The sequence below is a fragment of the Netta rufina genome (genome assembly GCF_964035555.1).
Source record: "Netta rufina genome assembly, chromosome: 3".
Classification (NCBI taxonomy): Eukaryota; Metazoa; Chordata; class Aves; order Anseriformes; family Anatidae; genus Netta; species Netta rufina.
Window position 1 is genome coordinate 36,878,653 of NC_140125.1, and position 26,507 is coordinate 36,905,159.

Below are 26,507 nucleotides of genomic sequence, written 5' to 3' on the forward strand. Positions count from 1 at the left end.
TGGATTTTTCTCCTTGGGAGGCAGAAAGGTGAAATCTTCATTAAACAATTGGAAGAAGCTGAGGGGCAGAAGCCATATCTGCTAAAAGCAACCATGTTAACTTGATGGCAAATATTAACTTTTCCAGATATGTCAGACATGAAGCACTCAAGTCTGAAGATCTGATCATGGGTGATCACTGCCAAGTGCATGGAGCAATGGGAAGGTTGGAATAGTGTCCCCATCTGCAAACAATAATTTGAATGACTTAGCAAGCACAACGTGTTGGTCTGGCCCAAAGCCCTGTGGTCAGGTCCTCCTGGGTCGTGGTCCAGGCCTGTAGCAGTAGGACTGTCCTCTTCTTCCTGCCTTGGTCCCAGCAAGCTATGTGGGATGCCAGGGCCCATTTCTCTGCTCCCTGCCTGTGTCCAGGACAGGGCATGGTGCTTGGGCAATGGGGGATCTCTGTGCACCTGTGGGTCAGTGGCTCCACAGCATTGCCAGCACTTCCACCATTTCCCCCTCCTTGCTCTTTGGCCTCCACCAGCCGTCTCTGTCTCTTCCACTGCTAGTTCTGGGCCCAGGTTATGCTTCTCTACTCTCGCTCTGTGTGGGCCCCCTGGCACAGAGCAGTGAGGTTTGGGGCCAAACCTCACAGAGCTGCCTCTGCTACCCCCAGCAGCTTTGCTTCCCAAATGCCTCAGAGGTGCTCCCAGCCCCAATGGAAGCAGGGGCTCAACTGGAGACCAGCCGGTCCTTCAGCAAGCTGCAATCATGTGTGTGTGTGGAGACATCTTGTCTGAGGGGGGAGGCTAAATCTAGGCTGCAGTAAAACCCCTGAACAGCAGCTCCAGCACCAGCTGCTCTGACAGGCCCAAGTACTCGTTTCCCCATTGAGCTCCTCGCTGATGTGAACATGGCCTCTGTGCATGTGTGTCCACAGGGGAACAGGTGCCAAAAGTGCATCTGCAGGGGAAATTTTTGCTGGTGCCAGGCCAGGGTGGAGGAACACTTGGGCTCTGCGCTCTTCCCTTCTATAAATGGTTACGTTTAAAACAGGTTTCTTAACTTAGGTTACAGCAGTGAGGGATGGATGAGCTTTGCTGTAAAGAGGGAGCTCCCAGCGACCCATGAAGTGGAGGAAGATCTTGGCCAGATTGGGTAGGAGTTGGGGATCAGGAATGTGGCCTGTTCCCACAAATTGTGAAAGGACTTCTCCCAGCCATGCATGGACTTGTGTCAGACATCTAGTGGGATGTCTGCTGTCATGTGGCAGAGTGAGAGGTGAAGGGAGTGAACTGCTGCTACTGAGACCTCATTCCACACCGCAGGATGTGGTGGTACCCCTGCTCTCACGTGAGGTGCTCAGTCCAAGCCTTGCACCCCAGGAGCTGCCTCGCTGTTGGCTGAGGGCATGGGGAGATCTTGTCAAGCTCGGTGAGGGAGGGGAGGCCAGGACGTGGGGAGCCCTGCTCCTGCTGCTGGTGAAGCACCGGAGTGCTCGCTCGCCTGCTCCAGCCAGCTGGGTTTAATTTTAGAAACACAGTGCTATCTTGGGGCATCTTTTTCCACGGAATGCAAGTCTTTAAGTAAATAAATAACAGCTTTGTCGAGGTGGAATGACGGCCCATAACCGCACTGCAAAACACGCACCGAGCAAGTCGAGCCCTGTTTCTCTTGCATGTGGAACTACTTTGTGCAGATACAGTGGCTGCATTGCCTCCCTCCCCTACTTCGACCCCCTCCTGAGCTGGCCATGTGCATTGATTAAAAAGAAATAAAAACACCTTGAAATACCAGCCTCAGAGAAGTGGAAATGAAAACGCCTCCAGCTGCTGGGGTTCAGCTAGAGTTCTCTGGAGTAGGTTTGCAACAGCTATGGTTTACCAGCCATCGGCTAAGTGTTACTGTCCATGCCTTTGCTGCATCTGGGACATCCCAGAAGGATGTGCTCCTAGGCATCCTCGGCAAGCCTTGGGGGAAATAGCAGGCTATAAAGATGAATGCAAGAAACTTGTGTTTAAATACCCCTCCCAGTCTGGCTGGCCAAGAGCCTTCTGCACGCAGTTGTGTTGCTTATGGCTGAGTGTCCTGGGTGTGTCTGTCAAAGCTTGCTTGCTGGCTGGAAAATCCTGTTAAAGCCATTTTACCAGAGCAAGGGCCCATTTGCACTCTCGGGTCCAGCAGCTCTGAAATGCCTGCATGGCATCTGTTTCATAAGCCGATTGTAACCGTGTTGCCCTGAATCAGCAGGGAGAGCTCTTGGGTTCCCGGTCTGAGCAAGATCTTACTGTGATGGCCTTCCTCTGACGTACCTAAAATCTGCTAGATGGAACAAATGGTGTTAAAATTACCCTGGCTACTGGCTTTGTTGTGGATTTCCTCCCACCGCATGCTGCCGCTGCTGGGACAATACGGTGGCAGAGCTGACAGGATGCTGTGCTTTTAAGGAAATTAGGTCAGGAGCACCCATCTTGGGTGCATTAGGAGTTGGCAGCAGCACTCTGGGTGCCTCCTCAAAGCCAAAGGGGTGGCTAGACTGTGCCTAATCGCAGAGGTATGAGTGAGCTCTGGCAACAGTCTTTTTAGCAATTGGATTTGAAATTGGCATCTGTGGCTTGGAAAAAGTTTTATGTAGCATCCTCTTGTCATGCAGGCAAGGATGCTTGAAGAGGTTTTGCTCTGCCCCTTCCTGTGTAAGAAGACAAGCATATCTTGTCCTTCGTATCCCCACAGCCCTCGGGAGGAGTGTTCTGTGCAAAAATGTAATAGGTTTTGTGTGTTCAGGTTTAGTTTGTGAATTCACTGCGGGGCCTGGGGGCTGCTGGCCGCCCCTTGGGCGAGCTGGTGGCTTCCCTTTCTTGAGGGCTGCCAGGGTGGGGAGGATTTTTCACAGCCATGGTTCTGCCTGCTTCTCCTCATGGCTGCTCTGTGAACTGCCTGGTTAAGCCATCTCCTCTCCTCCTCAGCCCGTGGCTCCCACTGATACCACAGGTCTGGAGAGATTTATTTATTTATTTATTTGTTCTAAACCCTCTTGAGGGGCCAGGCGAGCTCTGCCCGTGTTCCCTACAAGGTGGGGCTCACGGCAGCCCTGGCAGCAGCCTGTGTTTCCACTGAACCCAATTAAGATTCAGTCTTGGCAGGATGGAGCCTTCTGAGTTGCCAGCTGCAATAGGAGAGAAGAGGCTTCAAGGGCAGCAGAAACGATTCCCTCCCCTCGGCTCCGCTTATTTCTTGGATCTGGGCTGAGGATGGCCCCAGGAGCTGATCTGCAGAAGCCAAATGAGCCGCACAGAGCTAAAACATTTCCATTCAGCGTCAGGCCCTGGGTGGGGAAGCACAGAGTCTGTGGGTGGCAGCCAGGGAGGCGGCTGGAGGGGAGGGAGGATGCAGCCCCACGCGCTGCCCCGGGACAGCAGCAATTCCAGCTCAGCTGCAACTTTTCACATGGGGAGACTCTCAAGTGCTGGAATGACCCCGTTAATTAAACAGGCTGTTCTTTAAGGACTTGGAAAGCAGTGGTAGTGGGAAGTCAGAGCTGAAACCCTTCTCCCTCGGGAGCAGATGCTACCTGGTAGCAGGCTGTGCAGCTCCGCTGCTGGCGATGGAGCTGTGCCATGACTTGCACCAGCTGCTAACTGGCCTAAGGCACTAGTAACGGAGCAGCTGTGTATCTGCTGGCACATGTTTTTTCCAAGCATAATATTAACACAACTTTACAGTTGCCCGGCTGTTTTGCTGTCTTCCCCTCTTCCTCCCCTGCCTCCTGTCACTTGGGCACGCTTTGCAGCCAAGCTGCCCTTCACAGTGGAAGCAGAAACCTTGCTTTTGCTGGCCTTGCCTCTTTTCAGTTGTGTGCCCTGGAAGTGTCATGGGTATAGAGGAGAGAAGTTTGAGACTAAGTCTGTGTGGGAACAGCTTAGAAGGATGGAGATCTTCTGGTTTCGCGCAGGCTGTCCAGAATTTGAGGATAAACTCTGCCCTCTTCTGCTGAGGCTATTGAAGAAGCAATGGCATCTGTAACAGTTGTTGCTTGGGGAAACCCAAGTCAGCCATGCAAGGTGAAGCTTGGCAGCAGCAAGATGGAGCAGAAGTTGTGTGCGTGGCACTGGGGAGAGCCACAGTCATTAGGCAGCTTGCCTGGTGACGGCCCTGCCCTTGCAGTCGGGCTGTGAAAGTGGAGCTGAGCAATGCTCGGTTTGTCGCACAGCTCTGCTCCGAGTGAGTATCCAAGGGCATCCAGCCCTTCCAGTAAACTTGTACTCAGCCCTGCTTAACCACTACAATTTTGGGTACTGTCTCCTCATCAAAGGAGCAAGTAGGATGAGTTCAAAATTAGAAGTGCTAAACCCAAGGCTTTCTAAACCCAGCCATGGCAGCACGGAGGGAGAGGAAGGTAGAGCTGGCTGGATTTGTGTCTCGGCTATTGCTGCATAGGCTTCTTGTGACCACAATGAAAATGTGCTCTTATTATGACAGCCTGCACTGAGCTCACCCAAAGCCTTTCAGGCCCAGCTTGTGAAAAAGGGTTCAGCCACTCCACCCTGTGCCTTTCCAGGGAGTGTGCCAGATGTGTCAGGAGTTGCCATCATCAGATCACTTGATTTTGAGACACATTTTGAGACTTCATGCTAAAGCATCAAGAAAAAAAAAAAAAAAACAAAAAACAAAAAACACCACAATTGCTTAGCCCACTGCACCCAGCAACTCCTGTTTTCACCTTTGCTGAAATGCTAAGCTGGTCTTGGAACAAGGCTGTAATAAATGGAGGGAAGTAAACTGTTTCTATTTAACTAATTAGCAGTCCTAGGTCCTGGCCAAAGCACACACACGAAGTTACAGGCATTTTTAAGCTGTAACACGCCTGCATAAGTGTTGCTGAGGCAGCCAGGAGCCACAAACGAGCTACAGGCCAAGGAGGGGGTGGGATGTGGGACCAGATTCTGTTCAGTCAAAGCCTGTGTAAAGCTGAGTAACTTTAGGGACTTAGGAAGAATTACTGCAGGTCACCAGTGGTTTAAAATAGATAAAAGTTTGTCCCCATTTTTAGTGTTCAGCTGTTGTTATTTTTAGGGTATGGTTTGAGTGGTTCCTGTTCTGGAAAAGGAGGTCCCTTTCTAAGGTATTTCAGGCCATGCCTTACTTCTATTCCCTGCTCTTCTTCCCCCAGCACTTTTCTGAAAGCACTGCTCCCTTTGACACAGTTCATGGCTTCATGAATACTTAGTGACCAGCTTCTGCTGGCTTCCCTTTTAGTCTCTTCATCCAGTTTTTTCCAGGGCAGTCTAAGGGTGGGGTGGCTAGCCTCAGGATGTGGCCACGAAGGAAGATGCAGGCTGCATTGGCAGGGAACTGACAATAAAACACAAATGGGAAATTAGCTGGGACAAGTGAGACCTTTCTGGAGGAAATGACAAATGGTGCCTTGTAAGGGCTGCCACGATCAGCAACACTTTGTGTTCCAGTTGGGTTTGGTGTGTATGGTGGTAGTGGTGCTGCTGCTGCTCTTAGGGCATCTTCCAGGAGAAGGATGTGGTGGGCTAATGCTTTACTCTGTTTCTTCTGCTTAAATTGACAAAAATTCACTTCCAAATTAGGAAGCGTCCCCTAGAAAGGGGGGTATGGAGCTTTGTGCTATGGTTCCAGGATCTGCAGCATTTTGGGGCCGTTTCAGTCTGTGGTTCCTCAGGCTAAGAGTCAGAGTGCTTGAGGTACCAGTTCCTTACGTGACTGTAGCACAAAGCAGTGCTACATTATGTGTCCACTGGCTCAGAACAGGCAAGTGGGAGAAGCTGGGTTAAAGATAAGAAATGAAAAATTATGATGCTAAATCTACAGGATTACTCAGTTTAAGAAGGGCCAAATAGAGCTGAGTTTCATTCAACACCAACAATGAAATTGCAAGAGATCAGTCAAGATAACTTACTACTGTAGGGAAGCTACTAATTGCTGACTAATCATGGCAACATAAAGCCTGTTTTGGTGCTCACCCTCAGTTAAATATTTATAGAAGCTTATGGATTAAAACATAAAGGTTTATTTGAATGAATGAAAAGCGCATTCAAAATCACATGGAACAACTAGTATTTATTAAAAACAGTGGACACAAAAAAAAAGCAAGCCTCCAAAAAGTATTCATCAACATCTTACACCATAGCCCACCCAGAACCACCGAAACATACAGTGCTACCAGCTTGTTTCTCTTGCAAAATATTCTGTTGACTTATGCTGGCTTCATTATCTATAAATGTGCATAGTTTCAAAACTTTATACTACAAACATGAGCATAAAATGGCACCAAAGTCTGTTCGTCTGAAGCTTCCAGTCACTCTCAACCTAAGAAAATGTAGTGAAGTGTGCGTAAGTAGTGGGATGTGCATGGCAGTCATGCGTGTGCTTTGTAGGGCCTCAAGTCCTTTGTGTGAGCTTTACAGCATGACAGCAAACTTCTCAGAAGCCGAAGAATCATGCCCCAAAGTCTCATTTTATCGCTACTGAGTTGCCTAGTTTCCTTTTAGCTCTGAAAACTAGCTGGAGGCTGGGTGAAGGCAGGGAGGGCAGGGTGCGTTGTGCGTGGTGGGGGTTAGTGCAGTGCCTGTGTGAGGCAGTACCTTAGCAGGTTCCAGACGTGCTTCCTTTTCCAGAGGCTTTGCTTCTGTGCCAAATGAGGGAAGCTGTTGTGCACAGCAGCTCCACTGATGAGCGCTGTCGCTGCAGGGTGAGCTGAAATGCTTGGTGCAGTCAGGCTGTGTGCCCTGCAGGGGAAGCCTCCACAGTGCCACAAGAAGGTAGGTGTGTGCTGCAGAAGGTGGCACCTCCCAGAAGGTGGCACGGTGTCTTGGCTGTAGGCAGCCTAAAGTTCTTCACTCAGCTTCCTCATACAACCTGGGAGCTGTGTGTTCCTCGATGCAGTCATAGGAAAGGTGAAGTGCTCTTTCTTCCGGTTACTGCTTTGTAGTCTCCTTTGTTAGCTAAAGCCACTCTGGGTTTCTTGCTCCTTTGTAACCTAGAAGGCAACTGGCTTTTTTGTTGTGCTTCAGCTAGCAGAGATACCTGGCAATCTCCTCAAAAGCAAGCATGGTTTAGCCTCTTTGGGAGCGAGGACCTGCAGCTTCTTGCCTGGCTTGATGCCACACAGAGAGACAATTCACTATATATCTCCTGTACAATGTTAAGTTGACTTACTATTGATTTACAGACAGATCAGTGACATTGATGGAATCAGGACTACAATACTGAATGTAGGCATACAAATGGTTATGGAGTTGGGCACCTCTCTTATCAGGCTTCCCAGAGTCTCTCCTCCTTTTCTGAGCTTGCTCAGCAGCAGCTGCTGTGTGTGCCTTACCTCAGTAACAATGGTAAAAAATCAATCTGCTCTGGACAAAGCTCCTTCTGTGTTAACCACTGTATGAGACTTGTAGTGCACAAGCAAATACATTTGTAAAGTAACCTATTGCCTCCTTAGCTTAAACCTATGCTTACTTTAAGCAAGCAGGGTGTGCGTGACTGGTATGTGCTTTCCTGATGCTCACATTTTAATCTTATTGCATGAGAAGCAACTACTTGCCAAGTTTAAGACACTTTTCCAGTAACCTCTTTAACTTAGAGTTGTCTTTGACTCTGTATTGAAAGGGAAAATCCTGAATCATATGGGAGCTCACATTAGCCATAAACACTAGAAAACACATAAAACAAGGTTGAAAACATCCTCCCCTTTAGTGCATTTAAATTAGTGTTTAAAAAATGATCAATCTATATCAACAAAACAATGTTAATTAATATCTGGGATAGTCAATTATCAAAACTATATAGAGCTACTTGATAATCCCCCCCTCAGCTACTTAACATGGGGCCACTTAAATGCTCAAAGGTCAGAAGATTTCATGAAATCAAGTTAAAAAATCGTGCAGGAAAACTCTCCAGGTGGGGCAACAGCACCTCTCCTGTTCTTCCAAGCAAGTTGCTACTGGTCTTAGTCTCGGCTGTCAGGACCACGCAGCTTGCTGGCTGCTAGGAGCTGTGTTGTAGGAAGGAAAAAGTGGAACCTTCTGGGGCTTGGTGTGACAGTTTAGTCTAAAGTTAGGGCGAGCTGACACCTACTTCCATGCTTGATATAATTAAGCCCTTAAGAGTGCAGACACAGTGCCTCAATGTATTTGAGTGCTAAGGTCAGAACGCTGCAATACGCTTCCAAAATTGCATAACTTACCTTTCACATCAGCAAAATAATTCTAACACCAGCAACCCTCTGTTTTAGATCATTTCACAGCATTTACGGCAGAGAGCTGGGCAGCTGCCCTCTTTTTTTCTTTCAAAGCTGACAGGTGGGTGTTTCCCAATTGTGGGCAAGGGAAGCAATACCAATTCAAAGGGACGGGAGCTTCCTCTCTGACCCTAGCTGTTCCTCAGCTTTAATCTCTGCTGTGTGGTAGGGTCCCAGAGCTGTTTTCTTCTTACTATCATTCTCTAAATGCAACTGGCGGGGATGGAGGCACAGACAGACAGAAAGAACTCTGAAATCCTAATCCTTGACTTAAAAATAGTTGTCAAATAACAGTACTTTCAGCACTTCCTTCATTTCCAGAGCTCACAGTTGCATGGTGTGATGACAGCAGCTGTGAATATTTCACAGCATGAAGAAAAAAAACCCTCTGTGGTATAACTAGGAAGCTTTGTTCAAGCTCATGGTGAGGACACTGAAATGGAACTACTGGCTGAGTGGAGAAGTCTGTCCTCTAAAAAACACACATCCTCAACAGCTGGGGTAAGTGGCTCCTCTGTTCACTCAGCAGTAAGCTGACAGAGTTGTGTGCTATACCTACTGAGATCTTCAAGCCTACCACAGCTGAGTGGCGCAGATAATGTTAGCAGCTGTGTGTGAGCAGTGGTTACCTGGAGGGCTGGAGGTGTCTGGATATGCTCTATGCCCTTGAGAAGTCTCCCCTCTGCCCACCTGTTTTACTGAGCAACTTCACCTCCTCGATCACGATGTCGTGAGTAACTGCTTTGCACATGTCGTACACAGTCAGGGCAGCCAGGCTGGCAGCTGTCAGAGCTTCCATCTCCACACCTGTTTTCCCCCAGGTCTGGCAGGAGCAGTGGATCACCACTGCGCACCGGGCCTCGTCCAGGCTCAGAGACACCTCCACGTGACTGAGAGGGATGTTGTGACACAATGGGATCAACTGGCTGGTCAGTTTGGCTCCCTGAATCCCTGCAATCTGGGCTACTGCCAGCACATCCCCTTTCTTCATTTGGTTCTGCCTCACCATCCCAAATGCCTTCTCACCCAGGCGGACAACAGCACCAGCAACAGCCCTTCTTCTGGAATCCGGCTTCCCTCCGACATCTACCATGGTGGCCCGTCCTTCCTCATCAGTGTGAGTCAAATTATCCGAGGCATGAGGGACGTCGGAGCAAGATGCTGAATCCCTGGTACAGAATTCAGATCCTGGACTTGCCTCTTTGAGCTGACAGTCCACAGAAACTTGGCCAACAGGAGAAGCCTCAAGGCACTTCGTGTCAAATGTGGAGCTCGGGTCCTCCTGGAAGACACAGAAGCCTCTCAGCTGGGTTTGTAGAATTCTTGTCCTTATGTAGCACTGTTGCTCTGGGTGAGATACTGGCAGGATAAGCTGTCCTGGAAGTTTATTTTTCAGTAATGCTTTTTCCATTTGTTTGGATAAACTTGCTCTCAAAGTTGGCCAGTGGCTAGATGTGTGGCCCCACTGTTTTGAATTTGGGGGATACTGCAGGGCATCTTGGCGTAGTGGGAATGACAGCAATGCAGGCTCTGAAAAAGAGAAAAGAAAAAAAAAAGAGGGTGTGTTACTAACCAGGAAGCAAAGCAAAGCTAAGTCTACAATAGCTGAGAACCCTGTCAGAGCATTGCTTGGGACTTCCTGCATTACAAAAACTTGAAGAAGCCTGCAACCATCCACTCTTCTCTTCTGTCTTACCAGTGTGCCAGAATTTGCTGTTTTGTTAACATAAACGCCAGCACTTAAAACACCTATTTCATGGTCCCTGACAAGAGGAAATAACTTGCTTTCAAAAAGCATAAACACTTCCTGAGAAATAACAGCGAAGAAAGCTTAGAAGAATGCAGTCCTAAAGATAAGCAAGTCACAGTATCTCATTTGAGGCTCTCCCAGTTCCAGTTGTCTTGTGAAAGCTTGGCATTGTAAGTACAAAACTCTAGCCCTCAAGTTCTCGGTTCCTCCTTTCCAAACACCTTCTCCCAGCACAGGCACATACTTTTACTGCTTCATTATGCAGAGAAGGGTCATGGCAGTGCTTGAGGACAGCAGGGACCAGAAGCACCATCTGTAACTGCACCAACTACAGCTCACGGGGTGGCTCTGTGATGAGAACCTTCCTTATTACTGCCAGCTCTTACCGCATTAATGACAGCTGAAGTTTAAGCACTGGAAAAATCACACTCCCCTCATTGACAGATTTTAAATCTACTCAGAGCTATGTTCCAAGTTGAGCTGGCATAGCTCCCAGCTGGCAGAGAGGTAGTAAGCCCTCCTGCCCTTTTCACCATTTAATCCCTTGGTTTTGGCATCTGCACAGGGATTAATGCCAAGCGTCAAGACAGAAGAAGTCTTTCACATGAAAGAAGTGATCTGTAAAAGAAGCACAGAGAAAACAGTCTAGAGGTAAGTGGCTAAACCCTAGTTTCTCAGCCTCACTGAGAACCAGCCTTCTCTTCTGGAGTTCCTGTTCTCTCTGCTCTACTGTGAAGAACTTGGAGTACCTTGCTGAGCTACCTCTACTGCCCAGACCTACAGCTGGACTGTCCATATTGCAATAACAACGTGGGTAACACACTGGCTGTATTCCTCACCTTTTTGTTTCAAAAAAACCAAATCTCTTCCTTGTTAGTCCCAGACACTGCCATAACAAGAGACTGATGCACTTAAATCCTTCTCAACCAGAATACCTTCCAACTGTTGATCTGAAAATGCCAATTGCTGAAGTTTAATCAATCATTTCATATAGATTATTGCTGTGATTAAAGTGTATATGAATTCAGGCATGGGCACTTTCAGGTCCACAACTGGTGGCCTATCCACCACAATTAAGATTCTTGTAAGTTAAGTGGTAATGTATTTACCCTCAGAAGGAATGGGTTAAGTAAACAAGAATGTTTTGAATGCAACATCGCTCTGCTGTAGAAGAACATAAAATTGTGCTTATTGTTCTTTTCTTTCCCTTTATATACAGCAGAGGTTAATCTGAATATTCCTTTAAAAAGCCAGGAACTCAAAGTACTCTGTTCTTCTGTTTTCCATGATTAGCTTCAAAGCTAAACCTCTGCAGAGTACCTTGTCTCCAAGAAAAGCTGGACTGTAGAGGCAGGTAAGTACCTAGTTCCATAGGCTAAGCACAAAGCCATGGGAACAGGGAGGACAGAAGTAATGTTTGCTCGAGTAGGAAGTAAAAATAGAGCAATAGAGAGCAATGCATGCAAGACATTTGTTTTTCCTAACAACCTACCTTTTCTTTGTCTTATTTATCTTCATCTTCACATCTTGCTCATATAAATAAAAAATGGATAATTATTTTCTACAGCAGTAGAAATAGTTTCAGTTGCATTATACAACTGTATGTATCTGACACACTGCCTGTTGTTGTAGCCTACTAATGCACATGGAAGTTAAGCGTGTTAGATTCCAGCTAGCACTGTGTCAAGGGTGGAAAAAAAGAAGCCAGGAGATACTTAAAGATGAACTTTCCATAACTAAAGTGAACCTGGGAGAAGAACAACCTGCTGAAAGGACTAGTTCAGTGAAGGGAAATATGATACAAACCACATTACAGCAAAGAACCAGCCAATTGCAGTGTAGGGAAGAGATCAGCTTTGGCTTACTGGGACTAGCAAAACCAATCAGTGATTTCCACAGTGTTCATTAAGTTTCTTTAAATGAATTCCATATTCTCTCCACTGACTACTTGCATGCCAGCATTATTTGAAGCTTGTAAATAATTCAAAACACCATTAGGAAATCTCCTACTGATTCCCCATGTGGCATAGTAAGAGAGTCTCTACTCATCTCCAGTTATGGACTCTGCACCACTGATGCAGAGACTGCCAGCAGTTAGTCTCAGAGGGACATGGAACAGCTGGGGAGGACCTGGACAGGCTCTTTCCTACTGTATGTTAGACAAAGTCAGAATGTTTTTCAAAAGGCAATTACGTAGGTCTGATCTGTACATACCCAAACATTGCTATGAATGTTAATTTTGGAGTGTATTTTCTCAAAACTTTTTTTTTCCCAAAAGCATCTTGTAAAATTATGTAGGTTCCAGTACACTGTCAGAAATGTAAGTTAGTATTTTCCATCATCTTTAAAAAATACAGATTTTCTTTTTGCAACAAGTGAGTACACACTTTAAGCAATAGTTCTTTCCCCTTTTCCTGGAAGAATGTATTTTGCAATAAAGGCAACAGAAGTAAAAGCAGTAGGGTCTTGCTTTAAAAGACAACAGTTACTATATCTCCTGTAGCAAAGCAGAGACATGCCAATTAATGCACGTTACCCTTCCCAGCACACTAACTTGTTTTAAAGGCTGTATTTTTAGCTGCATAGTAGCTAACCTGCTCCACAGCATCAATGGGAGGATGAGAGTTTGGGTTTGATATTTAATGTTTCTCTCTCTTCCACCCTTGCTGCATTTTTTTCCTTTCACAGATAAAAAAAACACCAGAACAATGTCCAATACATCCCACAGAGCTAGCTCTCACAATCATTTAAGTTGTCTGAAAATGACAGGTATTTGCAAAGATAGATATAGTACAAAATAGAGAAAAGTAGGTACAGAAGAGGCAGAAACACAGTAAAAGGTATTTGCTAAAATTGTAAGAGCATCCCCTTTAGTGCTACTTCAGTCATGGACAGAGCTTCAAGCAGAAGGGAGAGTTAGCAAACATCTTTGCTGGACCTAACAAGGAAAAAAAGCTCTTTCCCCCAGGACTGGTGACATAGCAGATACTACAGTTTAAAAAGTTACACTCTAAGCCCTTTAAATATTAGGAGGCCATTTAAAAAGAAAGAAAATGCAGTTTCTGAATTCCAAAGTAAAGAAACAGGGAGATAAGAACTTGCATTTTTGTCATGTCCCTGCTTCTACATAATGTGATCAAAGTTGAATTTCTTAATTCAGAAACAAAAATAAGCCCTGCATCCTTTATGTTCACATTACAGTTTGGTAAATTTCATAAAGCTCACCTCAAACTGCCCTATTAATTATTATATTATTGTTGTTAAGTACAAAGGAAGCAGACAAGAAAGAGGAAGCTATTTCCCTTTGGAAAAAGTAATACACTTTCAAAATTAGAGAACACACAAACTGTGCTGTCAGACAGAAGATCATATAAGGCTTGGTAGAGACACAAAACCTTTCCTTCTTTTCAACTTCAGCTTAATTTTAACCATAACTGCATTTTAAGAAACCCCTTTCTCTGCCTAAACCTAAAGCAGAACTGTACAAGAATTAAAAGCCCAATCCGCTCTGCTCCCCCAAAGACATAAACCAAACAAAATCATGGTATGTTTATTACGTACTGATTTGTCACCCACCAATCAGGATCATTGGACGGTTTTTCATCTGGGAAATGTTAAACATGCCTAGAAATAAAATAAGGAACATATAAAAATCCTAGCTTTTTAGGGTTTAATTCATGCATCTGGTTTATATATTTAGGTTTCTGCTCTTCACAGTGCAACCTGCACGCTAGGAAAACCAAAGCTAAATAAAGATGAAGGGAACTAGGGGAGGAAGAATCGAGCATGATATTTAAAAACATTGCTGCCACAGTCTCCAAGCATCCAGCTACTATGTATCTATTGTACTGTAGAACCTTTTCAGAAAACATTTTTCACAATCTGAATTCAAACAACTCAGGACTACCTTATTTCTTAACCAGTTAATTATATGAGTTCTAGGGGTAAGCTGTTAACAGTGTTCCTGGTCAAAGAGGTCTAATCACAAAAGGCCTCAAGGATAATACTGGGATTAACACAAGTCAGAGGAAGAAAGTGCCAGATAAATGTCGTCGATGGCCAAAAAGCCTTTACCAGATGGGAGAACACTCCCCCCTCTCCTTCTCAAATCAGAAATGCAAAAAGGAATGGTCTGAATGGAAAGGAATCAATCACACACACCTTTAAAAGGTACTATTTAATCTGGGTAAGAGCAACACATTTTGCAAGAAAATCTATACTCAGGCTTACAAACTTCTTTTAAATTTGTTTGACATATAACTACAAAAAAGCAAAAACACCTGTTATTAACCTGGCAGAACGTGCAAGAGACAAAAAGGGCCAAAGCAACTTTATTTTTTTTTTTTTTTAAGTGTCATTACCTTATACAGAGCACTAGAGTAGCTACACAGTTCTGTATACTCAAAAAAGGAGTCTCCACTTCTAGAAAGTAGTTGAACTGACAACTCAGTTTAACTTCAGTACTTACTTTACAGAATGCTAGTGTTTGGAAAAGAGGGATCTGGTGCAACTCCATCAATTTCTGCTTAGCTTTACGCTTTGCTGTTGTGATCATTAGCAGTGGTATTTGCACCTCTTTGAAGAAAAAAATCAGTCTGAAAGACTGCTAGACAGTCTGGGTTCCAGGTCTTGTGGAGGGTTAGGAAATTCAAAACTGGCACCCAAATTTTGGAGTAACTGTACAACTGGGAAAGGACCAACTTTCTAGCAGAAAATGCTCTTTTATCAGATGGGAACATTCTTTAAGTAATGCAGCCCCATTCAAGAACCTTTTCCTTCCCTCCTTCTACTGTTGAGTCATTGCATCCCACTGCAGTAGGACACTTTTTGCCCTGGTCACTGCCATTATTTCTCCAATCCAGCAAACCTACCAGCATGCTGTTTCTTTTTCCTGCTCACTGCTGCTCCAATTATTTCAACCAACTCTTCCTGCGAGGCACCCGACCGTAGGTGATCTCTCAAGGACACTTCTGAACTCCCAAAAAGGCACACCTGCAGCCAACCCAAGGAAACAAAAGAGAAGTGAGAAAGATTAAAATAAGCAGTCCTGCAACACACAAGGTTTAGGTCAATGATAAGAGAGATTTCTGTGAGGTAGCAGTCTCCGTTCAGCTGCATGGCTGCAACCTAGGACAACACTCTCTTATTGCACAGACTCCTACAGTTGTCAGGCTCTGAAGGTGACACCATAACACTGTTCTAAAGGTTGGCGTCCTGGCTGGTAAGCAAGCAAAGACAATCAGAGCAGCTCTCCATGGTCAGCTTAAAGGGAAGGCACATCCCAGTGATTATTTGTGGCTAAGGACAGAATGAGCTGAAACAAAACACACATTTCACTATTAGTAGGATTAAGTATAACTGCCACTTTACAACATTAAGCAGTGGTTTACTAGGCTACCAAATAATTAATTCAATTCCAGTAGGATCAATGCAGTGAGATTAGGAAGGTTTATGCTAGCAAGTCAGTACAGTACTCTGCTAACATTGTGAAGTAATGCTGTGAAACTACTTGTCCCTTTCACTACTCTGATACTGGGGAAAGAAGCCATGGGTACATGATAGACCGCTGACTAATGAAGCCAACAACCACGTCCTTTCTTGGATTCAGATTTTAGATGCTGAGAGATTTCTGAACACATGTCCATACTGATCCTAACGATAAACCATGAGTCACTCTGGGGATTCAGTTTTTAATTACAGCAGTAGTTTTAAAGCAGAACAATATAAATGTGTCTTCTGTAACTTTTAAGATGTGACTGCATCATCAAAACCTTGTGTCATTACCCTCTGTGGAGCACTAGAAAAGCAACTACGCAGTTTTGCTCAGTAATTGGTCTTGAATCAACAGATCATACCCTCAGAGAGGTGGAAGGCATAAAACTAAAAAGGACAATTTACCTGGAAATTTAAATGGGAATTATGAATCCCTTAACATCACTCACCTGTTGCTTGTCTCTTTTTGGGGGTGAAACAGTCTAGTAATAGTTTTTTGAGCTCATCACCTGAGACAAATCATTTATTTTAAGGAAGTGGGACAGAGAAGCGTATATTTCATGTGTAAACCCTTCCACTAAGTCTCACTGAAGTGAACTAGTAAGTTAAAAACCGTGACAGAAAACTGAAACAGTAACCTACATAGAAGCATGGCTACCTTTTACATGCTTGACTGCACAAGCCTGACTTCCTCAGAAAGGAAAATCTCCTGACACAACCCTATCTAAAACAGGAAGTGAGCTTTTATTAAATTTAGTTCTTTTTCTCCTTTAACCGAGTAGATACCATGCTGGAAAATGCCGATATTATGCATCAGAACACTTCTTTGACTATCAACTCTCATAGTCTGGCTCCAGTTTATAGGATAGCTACTCTTTTCTTTCCCCTGCTCTCTCTCCAGACCTCATCAGTCTGCTTTACCATACAAACCTCAATTCATCATCCTTCTAGTTCTACTTTAAGGGCTCTGTTGTTCTCTATCATACAGCTAAGGTTCGGTTCTATTATTACTGCATGTCATCTTTTACAAGTATTTCTCAGTTACCTCAAAGTAAAGAGTTTTGAAGAGGTCTAGTCTATTAGAGAAAAAGCTTTATGGAGATTTTCTTTCTCTCTCTCCATGTCCACACACAGACAGCCTGAAAAGTTTACGTAACCTAAGCTCATTGGGCCTTCAGGCTGCCTCGGTCATATGACATTAGACAGCAGCACAGCTGTTGTCAATATCAGGTGACAATGTGTAAGTGCCAATTTTTAATTGAAAACTTTAATTTTTCCCCAGAAACTGCCAGTTTTAACGTGGCAGGAAACGGTTATCCCTCCCCTTTCTACAGCCGCTGAGCAAATGTACAGCCCGCTCTTGAATGAGAAGAGTTCCAAGATGATGTTTGGTGAAACAGGACAGGATCCTTGGGGAACAAAAAATCCAAGCCCTAACAGCTGCTTGGATCTTTACTCTTCTCTCTTAAGCGGGAAATCATCTGCTTGTCACATGTTTAAGATGATTTTGAATCAAAGATTTAAATAAATGTTTATATTTACTGGCCTTGAAACTGATGTTTTACAACTGAAGTTAGCTATGTTAGCAAAACAGAGAAACCAAAAAACATGATGTAACAGTTCCCTAACAGCCCAGGAAACTTGAACAGGAACAAATACTGCAACAAATTGAAGGACAGATAAGCTGGAGTTTGGAAGGAAAGATGCTTAATTATTACCAGCTACCTTACATCCCAGCTACTTTTCAGGGGAAAATTTCAACATCAGTTAAGCTTCATGAAAGCAAAAAGAGAACCATGTTTCACCACCAACCTTCAGGTTCCCATCTGCTGTTATCCTCAGCCTATTGCAGGATCCACAGAAGTGCTCTGACATGGAGGTAATGAAGCTGATTTGTCCCTGGAAATGTGGCACTTTATAACTCTAAAGAAATGCAGGGGAGAAAAAAAAAAGAAGTTTATATTAGACTCCTCATTTTTAAAAGCTCTGTGTGCCCAAAGACCAGAAGACACTTCATTGGTTCTAAGGTCACGCAAGACAAAAAAATGAAGTCAGTTTTGTCAGGTGTTCCAGCCTATTCTACCCTTTCCTTTCTCCTGGAAATTCACGAACTTGTTACATTTGCTCTTGTAGTTATCAACTGGTAGGTGATGCTAAAATGGATTTTCTTACTCAGACGAGACACAGATTCACACAGGCTAGAAATTCCCAATGTGACACTGCACACTCCAAAGCAATGTTATTTCACTGAACAACTGGTTCATCAGGCTTATTAATGTTTATTCAGACACACAAACCTGGACTGCCAGAAGTTTCAAAAGCTGTGAATACAGGATATAATCCTGCCATTCTTTATATGGGTCCAAGGCATCTAATGAACTCATTGTATTTCTACAGGTAAAGATTATGACCAGTGTTTTAAGTAAGAGCCAAACCACATGCAGGCACTCATCCCACCAAAATCCCACAATTACTACACTCTAACTTTAAAAAAAATTAGAAACAAAACAAAACAGCTTTGCTTGTCACATACAAATACTGAACTTGTCAGAATTAAGTAATGTGGGGCAGGAAGAGGGGAAAGAGTAGGAGTGTATTTCATATGTTCTGTCTATCCCCACCTTGGCTGTACTGGAAGCTTCACAGGGCAATTTCTCCAATTCAGGCCATCGCTGTTTAATTGTATCAAGCATTTCTTTGTAGCTCACCATCTTCTTGAAGTTCCACTTATTGCCTAGAATTAACAAAACCAGCACTACTTTAGATTGTGGATTTTATTTTAATTAGAAAAGAACCACCTTTACATTTCTCCACAACTCTCAGTTTTCCCTGTAGGCATCCCAGTCCCAAGTAATCCTGCTACTAATCCTTCTCCAACAAAGCCAGGGAAGATGCATAAACTGTAAAAGACACAACATAAAACTTAAGGCAATTCCTAATCCCCCAAAGGAGCTCATCAAAACTTCTGGAGATAAGCCCAAGAAGTAAATAGCCCCAAGCGAATTCACATATACCCACAGCACACCACATGCCACAAAGAATCTCAGAGGATTGTTTACCATCAAAGGGCATGTATTCTATGAACCGCACATCCAGGGGAAGATCCTTTGTGAACTCCACAAAGCCCAGCAGTTCATCCTCATTGAAGCCTCGCATAACCACACAGTTTACCTGCAGGAAAAGCAGACACCTGAAATTAGTGAGCAGAACATGACTTCCTTACATTTTACAGAAGGTTTTGTAGTCCTTGCAGAACACAAAGTAGATGGAAAGAACAATTTATTTTAAAAGAAAAGAGAGAAGTTGGAAGGACTGAAATGGTACAGGCAATTGTTTCTGTCAAACTCACCCTTAATTTTTTACATCCAATCTAACAATTTTTGCCATGCTAGTTAAAGCTACATAACACAGAGACTGTCTTAGCCATCTAATGCATGACAGTTTTGCTGTCTAAAATGACAGCTTCATTCCCTAGACCCACATTGTACAGCTTCTGTAAAAGCACTGTCAGGGGAGCTTCTATAGCACTCTTTTCGGCAGACCACAGGAAAATGCCCCAGACCAAGATAAATTCACAGAGCACTCTGCACTCATAGGCTGCAGGACAGCTAGCTATGCCTCCCTCCAAAGGGAGATTAAAACTGAGCTTTTTTTCGCTATCCTCATGAATAGTCATAAAATCATAAAGGCTGGAAAAGACCTCCAAGATCATAAAGAGCCTCAGGTCCTCTCCTCTTTATCTTATCTCCTTTATCTTTATCTCTTCCCTGTTAGCAAGGCAGACAAGTGTAGAATGCCATCAGTCTTACAATCTTGCAGGAAAAGCCTAAAACCCAGTTTCATTTTAAATGCTTTGCATAGCTCTATAGCCTATGCCACTTACACATATTTGATCTTAAAAAACACTGGTGAAACAGAGGGGAACTACAGCTGCAGAACTGCAAACAGCTGAGTTAAGTGAAGTTTCATGTTACAGCTAAGCAGCTCTACCTGCACCCCCAAAGCAGAACTCCCTTTGCCTGTTTCTCTGGCACTCATCAGAGTCTGCTGTGAGCAGCTGATGGAGATAAACTAGGAGAAAATTTATGTCTTTCTGCAGGGTTGTTTTCTGCCTGTTAACTCCCTTGGCAAAGTTCACAGCTGGGTCAGACTAGTGCCAACTCTACAGAGGGGGTAGGAGGAGGTAAGCACAGAGCAGGACCACCCTGGAGCCTGCAGCTAGGCAGTCAATGGGCTTTGTGGCAGCGTGAACCCATATCCTCAGCTGCCTCAGGTAATATGAATTTCCCCATCACCTCATGATGTGATCTTCAGACTCACCAAAAATTATTCAGAGAGGTGTAGGGGGGAACAAATTCCTCATCAGGTGAGCTGTAACTTTTATCACAAGTTACGGTAAAACAACAGTTCCAGAGTAAATAAACACTGCCTTTACCTTAACAGGACGGTAGCCAAGTTCAGTAGCTTTGTGGATTCCTTCCATTACCTTGTGAAAGCCTAAGATATAGAAGGGATAAGATCATTTTTCTTGTATAAAAACAGAACACAGGAGAAGGTAGAGGACAAAAGGATGACAAATAAAAAACAATCCAATTCAGAAGGTATTGTGTTAAAAGTACGATAAGCTGCAGAGAGACTTTCACAGAAACACTCTCCCTCCCCTAAAGGCTGCCAGTGTTACTATGGTCAAGTCAGTGAGATAATTTTTTTTGTTAACTAAGTATTTGTGTCAAAAATATTGGGATGCTTTTTTCCATCTTTGGACGTCCATATATCATTAACATATGACTCTCCAGTCCCCCATACTTAAGCTTTGCCTTGTATTGTGTCCTTCTTAAAGGGAGTGGCAAACGTTTGTGAATTGCCTCCAGATGCAATGAAGAAAGAATACTAAATTCATGTTTATTTGATAATAATAGCACATGTGTGTTTGCTAAAACAACAGAATCTCACTGGTCTGAATCAGATACTTACACTGTTGCTAAGTGAATTTAAAAGGATCTTTCTAAAAGTGCACGTGGGGAGAAGCAGAGTTAGGAACCAACAAAAGCCCCCCAGTTCCCCATTCATCCCTACCTACAGATGAAATTGGTTTCCCAAAGCTACTGACGATCCTTTAGACTTCACAAGCAGTGTTTTACAGGATCATCATTTTATGACTACTTCGAACATGTGGATTTGGTGACCACAATGTGTGGGGGGCATGGGTCAGAGCATTTAGGAAAGCAATTCAGTCGTCTTTTGGCCTTTGAAAACATATTAGATGTGTCAAGAGCTGCAGTGACTTCAAGGAATGAAGTGCCCAGACTCACACTACCCTTTAGCATGGTCTATACCTGTCAACTGCTCCCAGACACAGAGATAGAGTTAATTAAGAGCAAGCACTTTCTCCCCCTACATGCACCTCCTACACAGGAAAGAAAAAAAAAAAAGAAAAAAAAGGAGGTATGTAATTTCACGATTCCAAAGGCCTTTAGGGAAACCTCTTAATCACCTCATTCAAACCACACCTTCTGTCAACTTTAAAGTTAAGACCTTTCATTGAGATATCACTTTTAGGTTTGACAGATTGCTCCTTCCCTGCCACACTCACCAGCTGGCAGAGAAACAAGGTGATAGTAGCAAGAATGAAATGGAAAGCTGCTAACCATTGGGTACATTTCTGGTGAGTGGATGTGCACAGCTGTTAGTATTGTGTTTGTGAACATCTCTCCTAATCAGTTATGTACTCGACTGAGCACCCTTCCTCTTTTACTCTCCAACCTCAGGTGACAAACCACTGCATGAGACTGAGCAACTCCTCCCACAGCTGTAGCCTCCAACAGCAAATAAGTTTACATATGCTAGCAAAGGGGCAGTATCTTTTCGAAGCTTGTGCTGATAATCCCTGTGCTGTTGTTATTCGTACCTTTTTCTGGGTAGGTCCATCAGCCTCCTTTCCCTATCTCTTATCTAGTGGAAACTCAGGTTCTCTGGTGAGAAGATCATAGCTTCAATAAAAATAGCTCACTTCATAATCTGTGTGTGCATGATACTTAATGTGTTCCAGATCAGAACAAAAAGGAGAGACGTGCAGGTTTCACTTAACTGCTTCCTGGTTGGTAAAGATATCAAGCATGGACATGGGAAAACAGAAGACACTAATCACTTTATGAACAGGTCACAATGCTACTCCTGGATGCAAAAAGAGGTGAAGAGCAAGGAGGGGACATTAAAGTAACTAACGCAAACAACTGTTTGAAGTTATAACTTCTCACCCTTCTCCATCACCTAGTTGTTTTGCATGCACCCAGGAAGTCTGCAGCACTGGTGACAGCTTTCCTTCCAATTAAACAAGTTTGTGCACTGAATATGGCATGAGAGATGACACCTTGCTGTAAACGCATCCCGGAGCCATGAATGGGATCAAAAAGCTCTGCAACAGCTCAGAAAATCTTATGTGCAACTTCAGGATTGCAGAAAGGTGAAACTGAAATCAACTAAAAAGGACAGAAAGCAATCACTAGCAAGCATCAAAAACCCCAAACAAGTAGGCACGTAAAGGTATGGAAGAAGACTACAGCTTGCAATGCATCCAAATTAATGTTCTAACCAGTTCAGTCTCTTACCTCTTACTACTCTAGCACAAGAATGCTGTTTATAACAGCTGTCAAAAACCTCTACCAAAAAAAACCACTATTTTGATTAACAACCATTATGAGCTTGTTTCCACTAAAAGATTTAGGGAGCAGGGTAATTATTTAAAATAAAAAATTGATAGAATAATAAGTAAATTTGTAACTGCATTTCATATTTTAAAGTTAACTGTTTTCTATTTTTATTTTTGGAAAGCTGTTAGGAGTTTATCTGTATTGCCATAAAGTACTTGATGAAACTTCCCTTCTAGATCAAAATCCTTATGTGTTAATGGAATTGCAAACAGAATAAATCTGAAATATTTCAAAACTTGAGAGCAAAAATGAGTACTAGATGTCATTGTGTCAGAAAAGATTGTCCAGACACAGAAAAAGTTCTCAACATTTTGTTTCACAGTTCAACATTACAACCTACCCCGTGCTCCAGCCAATACAAATTTTCAGTATTTTCATCTTTTCAAATTTCTTCTGAACCATAACCTTAGCCAACTTTAGCACAGTTACAGTGCTTGCAAGCAGTATTCTGCAGAGATTCTTCACCACATCCAGAATTATCCCATGTGGGACAACACCTCCCAACATTTCATCCTTGCAAGAACAAAGGTTTCGAGACAATGCTTAATGATCTACTTACAGTAACATATCATCTCATTTTCTTTGTACTGAACAAAAAGAGGGGACAGACAGCGAAGCAGGTTAGACTGGCTTCGTGCAATACCAAATACTTTTAATTTATTCATCCCTTGGAATGTAGTAGATAGGAAATAGAAGAAATCTTATGGTCCTCTAACTTGCTTTCACTCATCAGTGATCTCTCTGATCACCTCACAGCTGTTCTCTATACCCCAACCATTTGGGAATAAAAGCAGGTGTAATGCAGGTAATCTGCATTAAAGATACAAAATCAAAACCTTAGAACGAGTTTCCAGAGGAGCAGAAAAAATTATTTCAAGTTTCTTGAGTTCCTGGGTAGCTCCACTTAGACGACACCTTTGCCTTCCACAGAAATTACCAGACTGTTGGAGTCTATGACCAGGAATCCCTCTCACCTTAATACAGCTATATCCTGAAGCCTCTGGAACTGCCACACGAGACAGGGTAGCACAGTACGGCAGACGCTTTATTCTCTGCTCATTCCATACTTGGAAATCTCCTATTAAATAAAAACCCTCAAAAACAATTAAAAATATTTTTACATAATTTCAGCCCTTAACGAAAGGTAAAAAAAAATATATGAAACCACTCAGCAATGCTATTTTTTACCCGATTTTGATTAAAAAAAAAAAAAGTATCTAGAATCTATTTTCCTCTTTAAAAAATACTGACTCAGAAGTTTCCCTGTTCATTCTCTATGCTATTTATGAGAGCATTTTCATTCTATGTGGTTAGAGTCTTTTTATCTTTAAAGAGGAGAAGAAGTATTTGCCACTGCAGTAGCAATGAGGGTCCTGTTTCCAGTGAATGTCACAAATCAGGTAACATTCAAATGCAGAGGGCAGAGGAAAAGAGCACAGTCAACACCTGCTTGTGATTATATACTCCCAGATATTTCTCTGCATGCCAATTATGCCATGACACAATCACATTAATAAAACAGCCTAAGCTGGAAGGATACCGTTCCAGTCAGATTTGTGACAGCAACAGATTTCTGCACCGTGAAGTAGAAACCTGAAGAAGCGCTCCCAGAGAGACTGTAGACAAGAACCCCTTTCTACACCTGTCAGCAGAAATTCAATTTGATAGTGGAGTGATTCTGTGAAATGTTGAAATTACTTTTCACAGCATCCCAGATTTGTTCAGCTCTTGCCACATACACTTAGCTTAGGTTATTGCACCATCTAGTGGCTACCTGGAAGTTTTGTCTGAATTACCAGGTCACAGACTGACAAAGTTGTATTACTATACAGAAACAGAATGATACAAGACTATCAGTTTTAGGCTGGAAAGAAGCTCAAACATTTATGACTGAACTTCGTGAGGAACTTTAGGATTCATTAAACAAGAACGGGTAACACTGGACATATCTAAGCATTTTTGAAACTGTGTCTGGAATTACTAGCTCAATCAGAGAGAAGTTACAAAGCTAGCAGCCTTCCTCAAATGAATGCAGGCACAGTTTATTTTTAGTCCTATTAAAATGTAGTGCTGTAGGGAACACCACTAATCACAAATGAAACCACAGCTAGCACATCCCAATCATAACTTTCAGAAACTGCTGCTATTTGTGACAAAGGAATTAATTTTTGTGGCATATTAGTCCTTGGCTGCTACAGTGGGAAAACCTGATCTTTGAACAATGTTAGAGAACAGTGACATGAGACCAGCACAAGATTTGCAGAGTCCTCTTGACTTCCATTACTAACTGTTACTCAGCCAGTTACTGGCAGCTGTAGGCACAGTCCCACTGCCTGTTGGTGAGCTGAGTCTCTCCGCCTCTCCCAGCTTTGACTGAAGAGGCTCTGCCTCTCTAAGGGCTGTAGAAAGAAAGTCACCATCAAAATTGCTCATGGAGGTTGTTTTCCCTAGCCTCAAAATGGTAGTAACTCATCTCTCTCTCAGAACAACTGAGTGTGAAAGACAAACCAAGCAACTCACAACGGTACTATAAGTGTTAACAACATTGCCTTAGGTGATAAGCCTATACCTTTCCTCCGGACAACGAATTCATATTTAGCTGGGACCAAAGTATCCAGGCTAATGTTAACGGCATTCACGCCTGCCTCCTTCAGTCGGGGCAGCAGTCTGGCTAAGTTGATCCCGTTGGTTGTGATGGCAATGGTTTTCAGCCCTTCTAGCTTGTTCAGTTGACCTAGGAAAACAAAACATGAAGAAAAATAACAGGAACACTTTAGAAAAAGTATTAATTCAACTGTAAGATACACGGGAAAAATCCAGAAGATTTATGAAACAAAAGAATTCACTGAGGGTGTGTGGAAACCAAGGACACCAGCATTTCAGCCTTTGTCCAGCTGTACTGGTTTTAAGAGATCCATTTTAACACAAACCCATTTCAGAAGGTATAAATGACAGCAGTTTGTTGTAAGCAAAACTGGTTATAAAGAACTTTGAAAATGCATGCTAATTTTGTTTTGTTTCTTAAACACCTACTTTAGTGTTAGAAGGCCTCTGATCTCCTTTTCCACCTTTTCCTCAATCTAGCCTTGCAAACTGAATTCTGTGCCCTGTAATAATAATAAGCCATCCCTTTTACACCTGGCACCTGCAACTAGCTGCATTTATGTAGCAACATTTATCCTGTTATGCTTCAGAAAAGCCAGTCCTAACCTAGAGGCAGCTGCCAGCAGTAGTGACTTCAAATTGCCAAAAGAAATAGCATCTATACCCCCAACCAGAGAAAAAAAAGGCCAGCATATCAGACTGTTACAGACTATCTGATGCAACATCCAGTGGACAAAAGCACTTGCACTTGACAACTGAAATCTTTCCATTACGCACTGAGGCACGCCAGCCAACTGAAGAGGGCTAATGCAAGACACTCAAAACAAAATAAAACCACAAAAGAAACAGTTAACAGCATGAGATTAAAAAATAGCTGCCTCCTCATAAGATATATGAGGAAATCCTCAGCATATCCGATTTCCAGAAGGCAGCCTTTCAAACCCCAGTTATCAGTACAAGAACTAATAGGAAAAAAAAAAGTCCTAAACCTCATAAACCACTCACAAAAGCATAACCAAAGCAGTCATTTTCTTTTCTTATTTTCCCTCCTCCTTCCTTCTCTCATAGCGCCAACTCTAATTACATGAAAAATATTTTAAGAACCCTTATTCTTGGGGCAGCTTTAGTTACAACACAAATATTTCACAGTCCCTTCTTCACTGCCTATTTTACCTCTATTTGTTCATGTGGATAAGGGTTTTACTTCTGCTTTATTTCATTTCCCAGCTGCTCTTGAAAACATTCAGCCTAAGCTCAGCCCAGAACTCTGGAACGGGACAAACAGGATAACACCAAGGATGCTGAAGCATACATCAGCAGCACTTTGCATCATGATTAAGAGCCCTGTAAAGATATCTAGAACCTAATATCGTAACAGAAGAGCAGTCTTTACTGAGAACTGATTTTTTCTGGCATGCTTCTATTCACCTCACAAAATCCTCCCTATTGACCAAGAATAACCTTCTCCTGGTAGATAAGTGCTATTGGCCTAAGTTTGCAAAAAAATCATTTAACACTAGCTAACATTAAGCAGGCTTGTCTTTCTGACAGCATGGGATACACTCTACAGTCAGGGGAAAGGACATGAACACCACTACTTTTATTTACAGCCTCAGAACACACAAAATACTTAAACTCCTAAGAGAGAAGAAAAAACTAGCTGCCATACAGGCTTCACTGCTAGAAATGTAAAATGCATAAA

At 43.2% G+C, this 26,507-nt stretch overlaps 1 protein-coding gene across 3 annotated transcripts in view; it reads right to left on the minus strand.

Moving 5' to 3' along the window:
- Positions 1 to 6,049: 6,049 nt before the first annotated feature.
- Positions 6,050 to 26,507, minus strand: part of MOCS1 (molybdenum cofactor synthesis 1) — a 33,208-nt gene continuing 12,750 nt past the window's right edge. The window contains exons 4-11 of one of the 3 annotated variants that reach the window (XM_084284721.1): positions 24,771 to 24,935; positions 19,927 to 19,988; positions 18,551 to 18,662; positions 18,113 to 18,225; positions 17,304 to 17,414; positions 14,870 to 14,990; positions 13,575 to 13,622; positions 6,050 to 9,778 (exon numbers count right to left, since the gene is read on the minus strand). In XM_084284721.1, the coding sequence (XP_084140847.1) occupies positions 8,907 to 9,778; positions 13,575 to 13,622; positions 14,870 to 14,990; positions 17,304 to 17,414; positions 18,113 to 18,225; positions 18,551 to 18,662; positions 19,927 to 19,988; positions 24,771 to 24,935 (1,604 nt within the window). In that variant the 3' untranslated portion in view covers positions 6,050 to 8,906. Of the gene's footprint in view, positions 9,779 to 13,559; positions 13,623 to 14,869; positions 14,991 to 17,303; positions 17,415 to 18,112; positions 18,226 to 18,550; positions 18,663 to 19,926; positions 19,989 to 24,770; positions 24,936 to 26,507 lie in introns of all 3 variants that reach the window. The other 2 variants (XM_084284723.1, XM_084284722.1) reach the window with 2 other exon arrangements.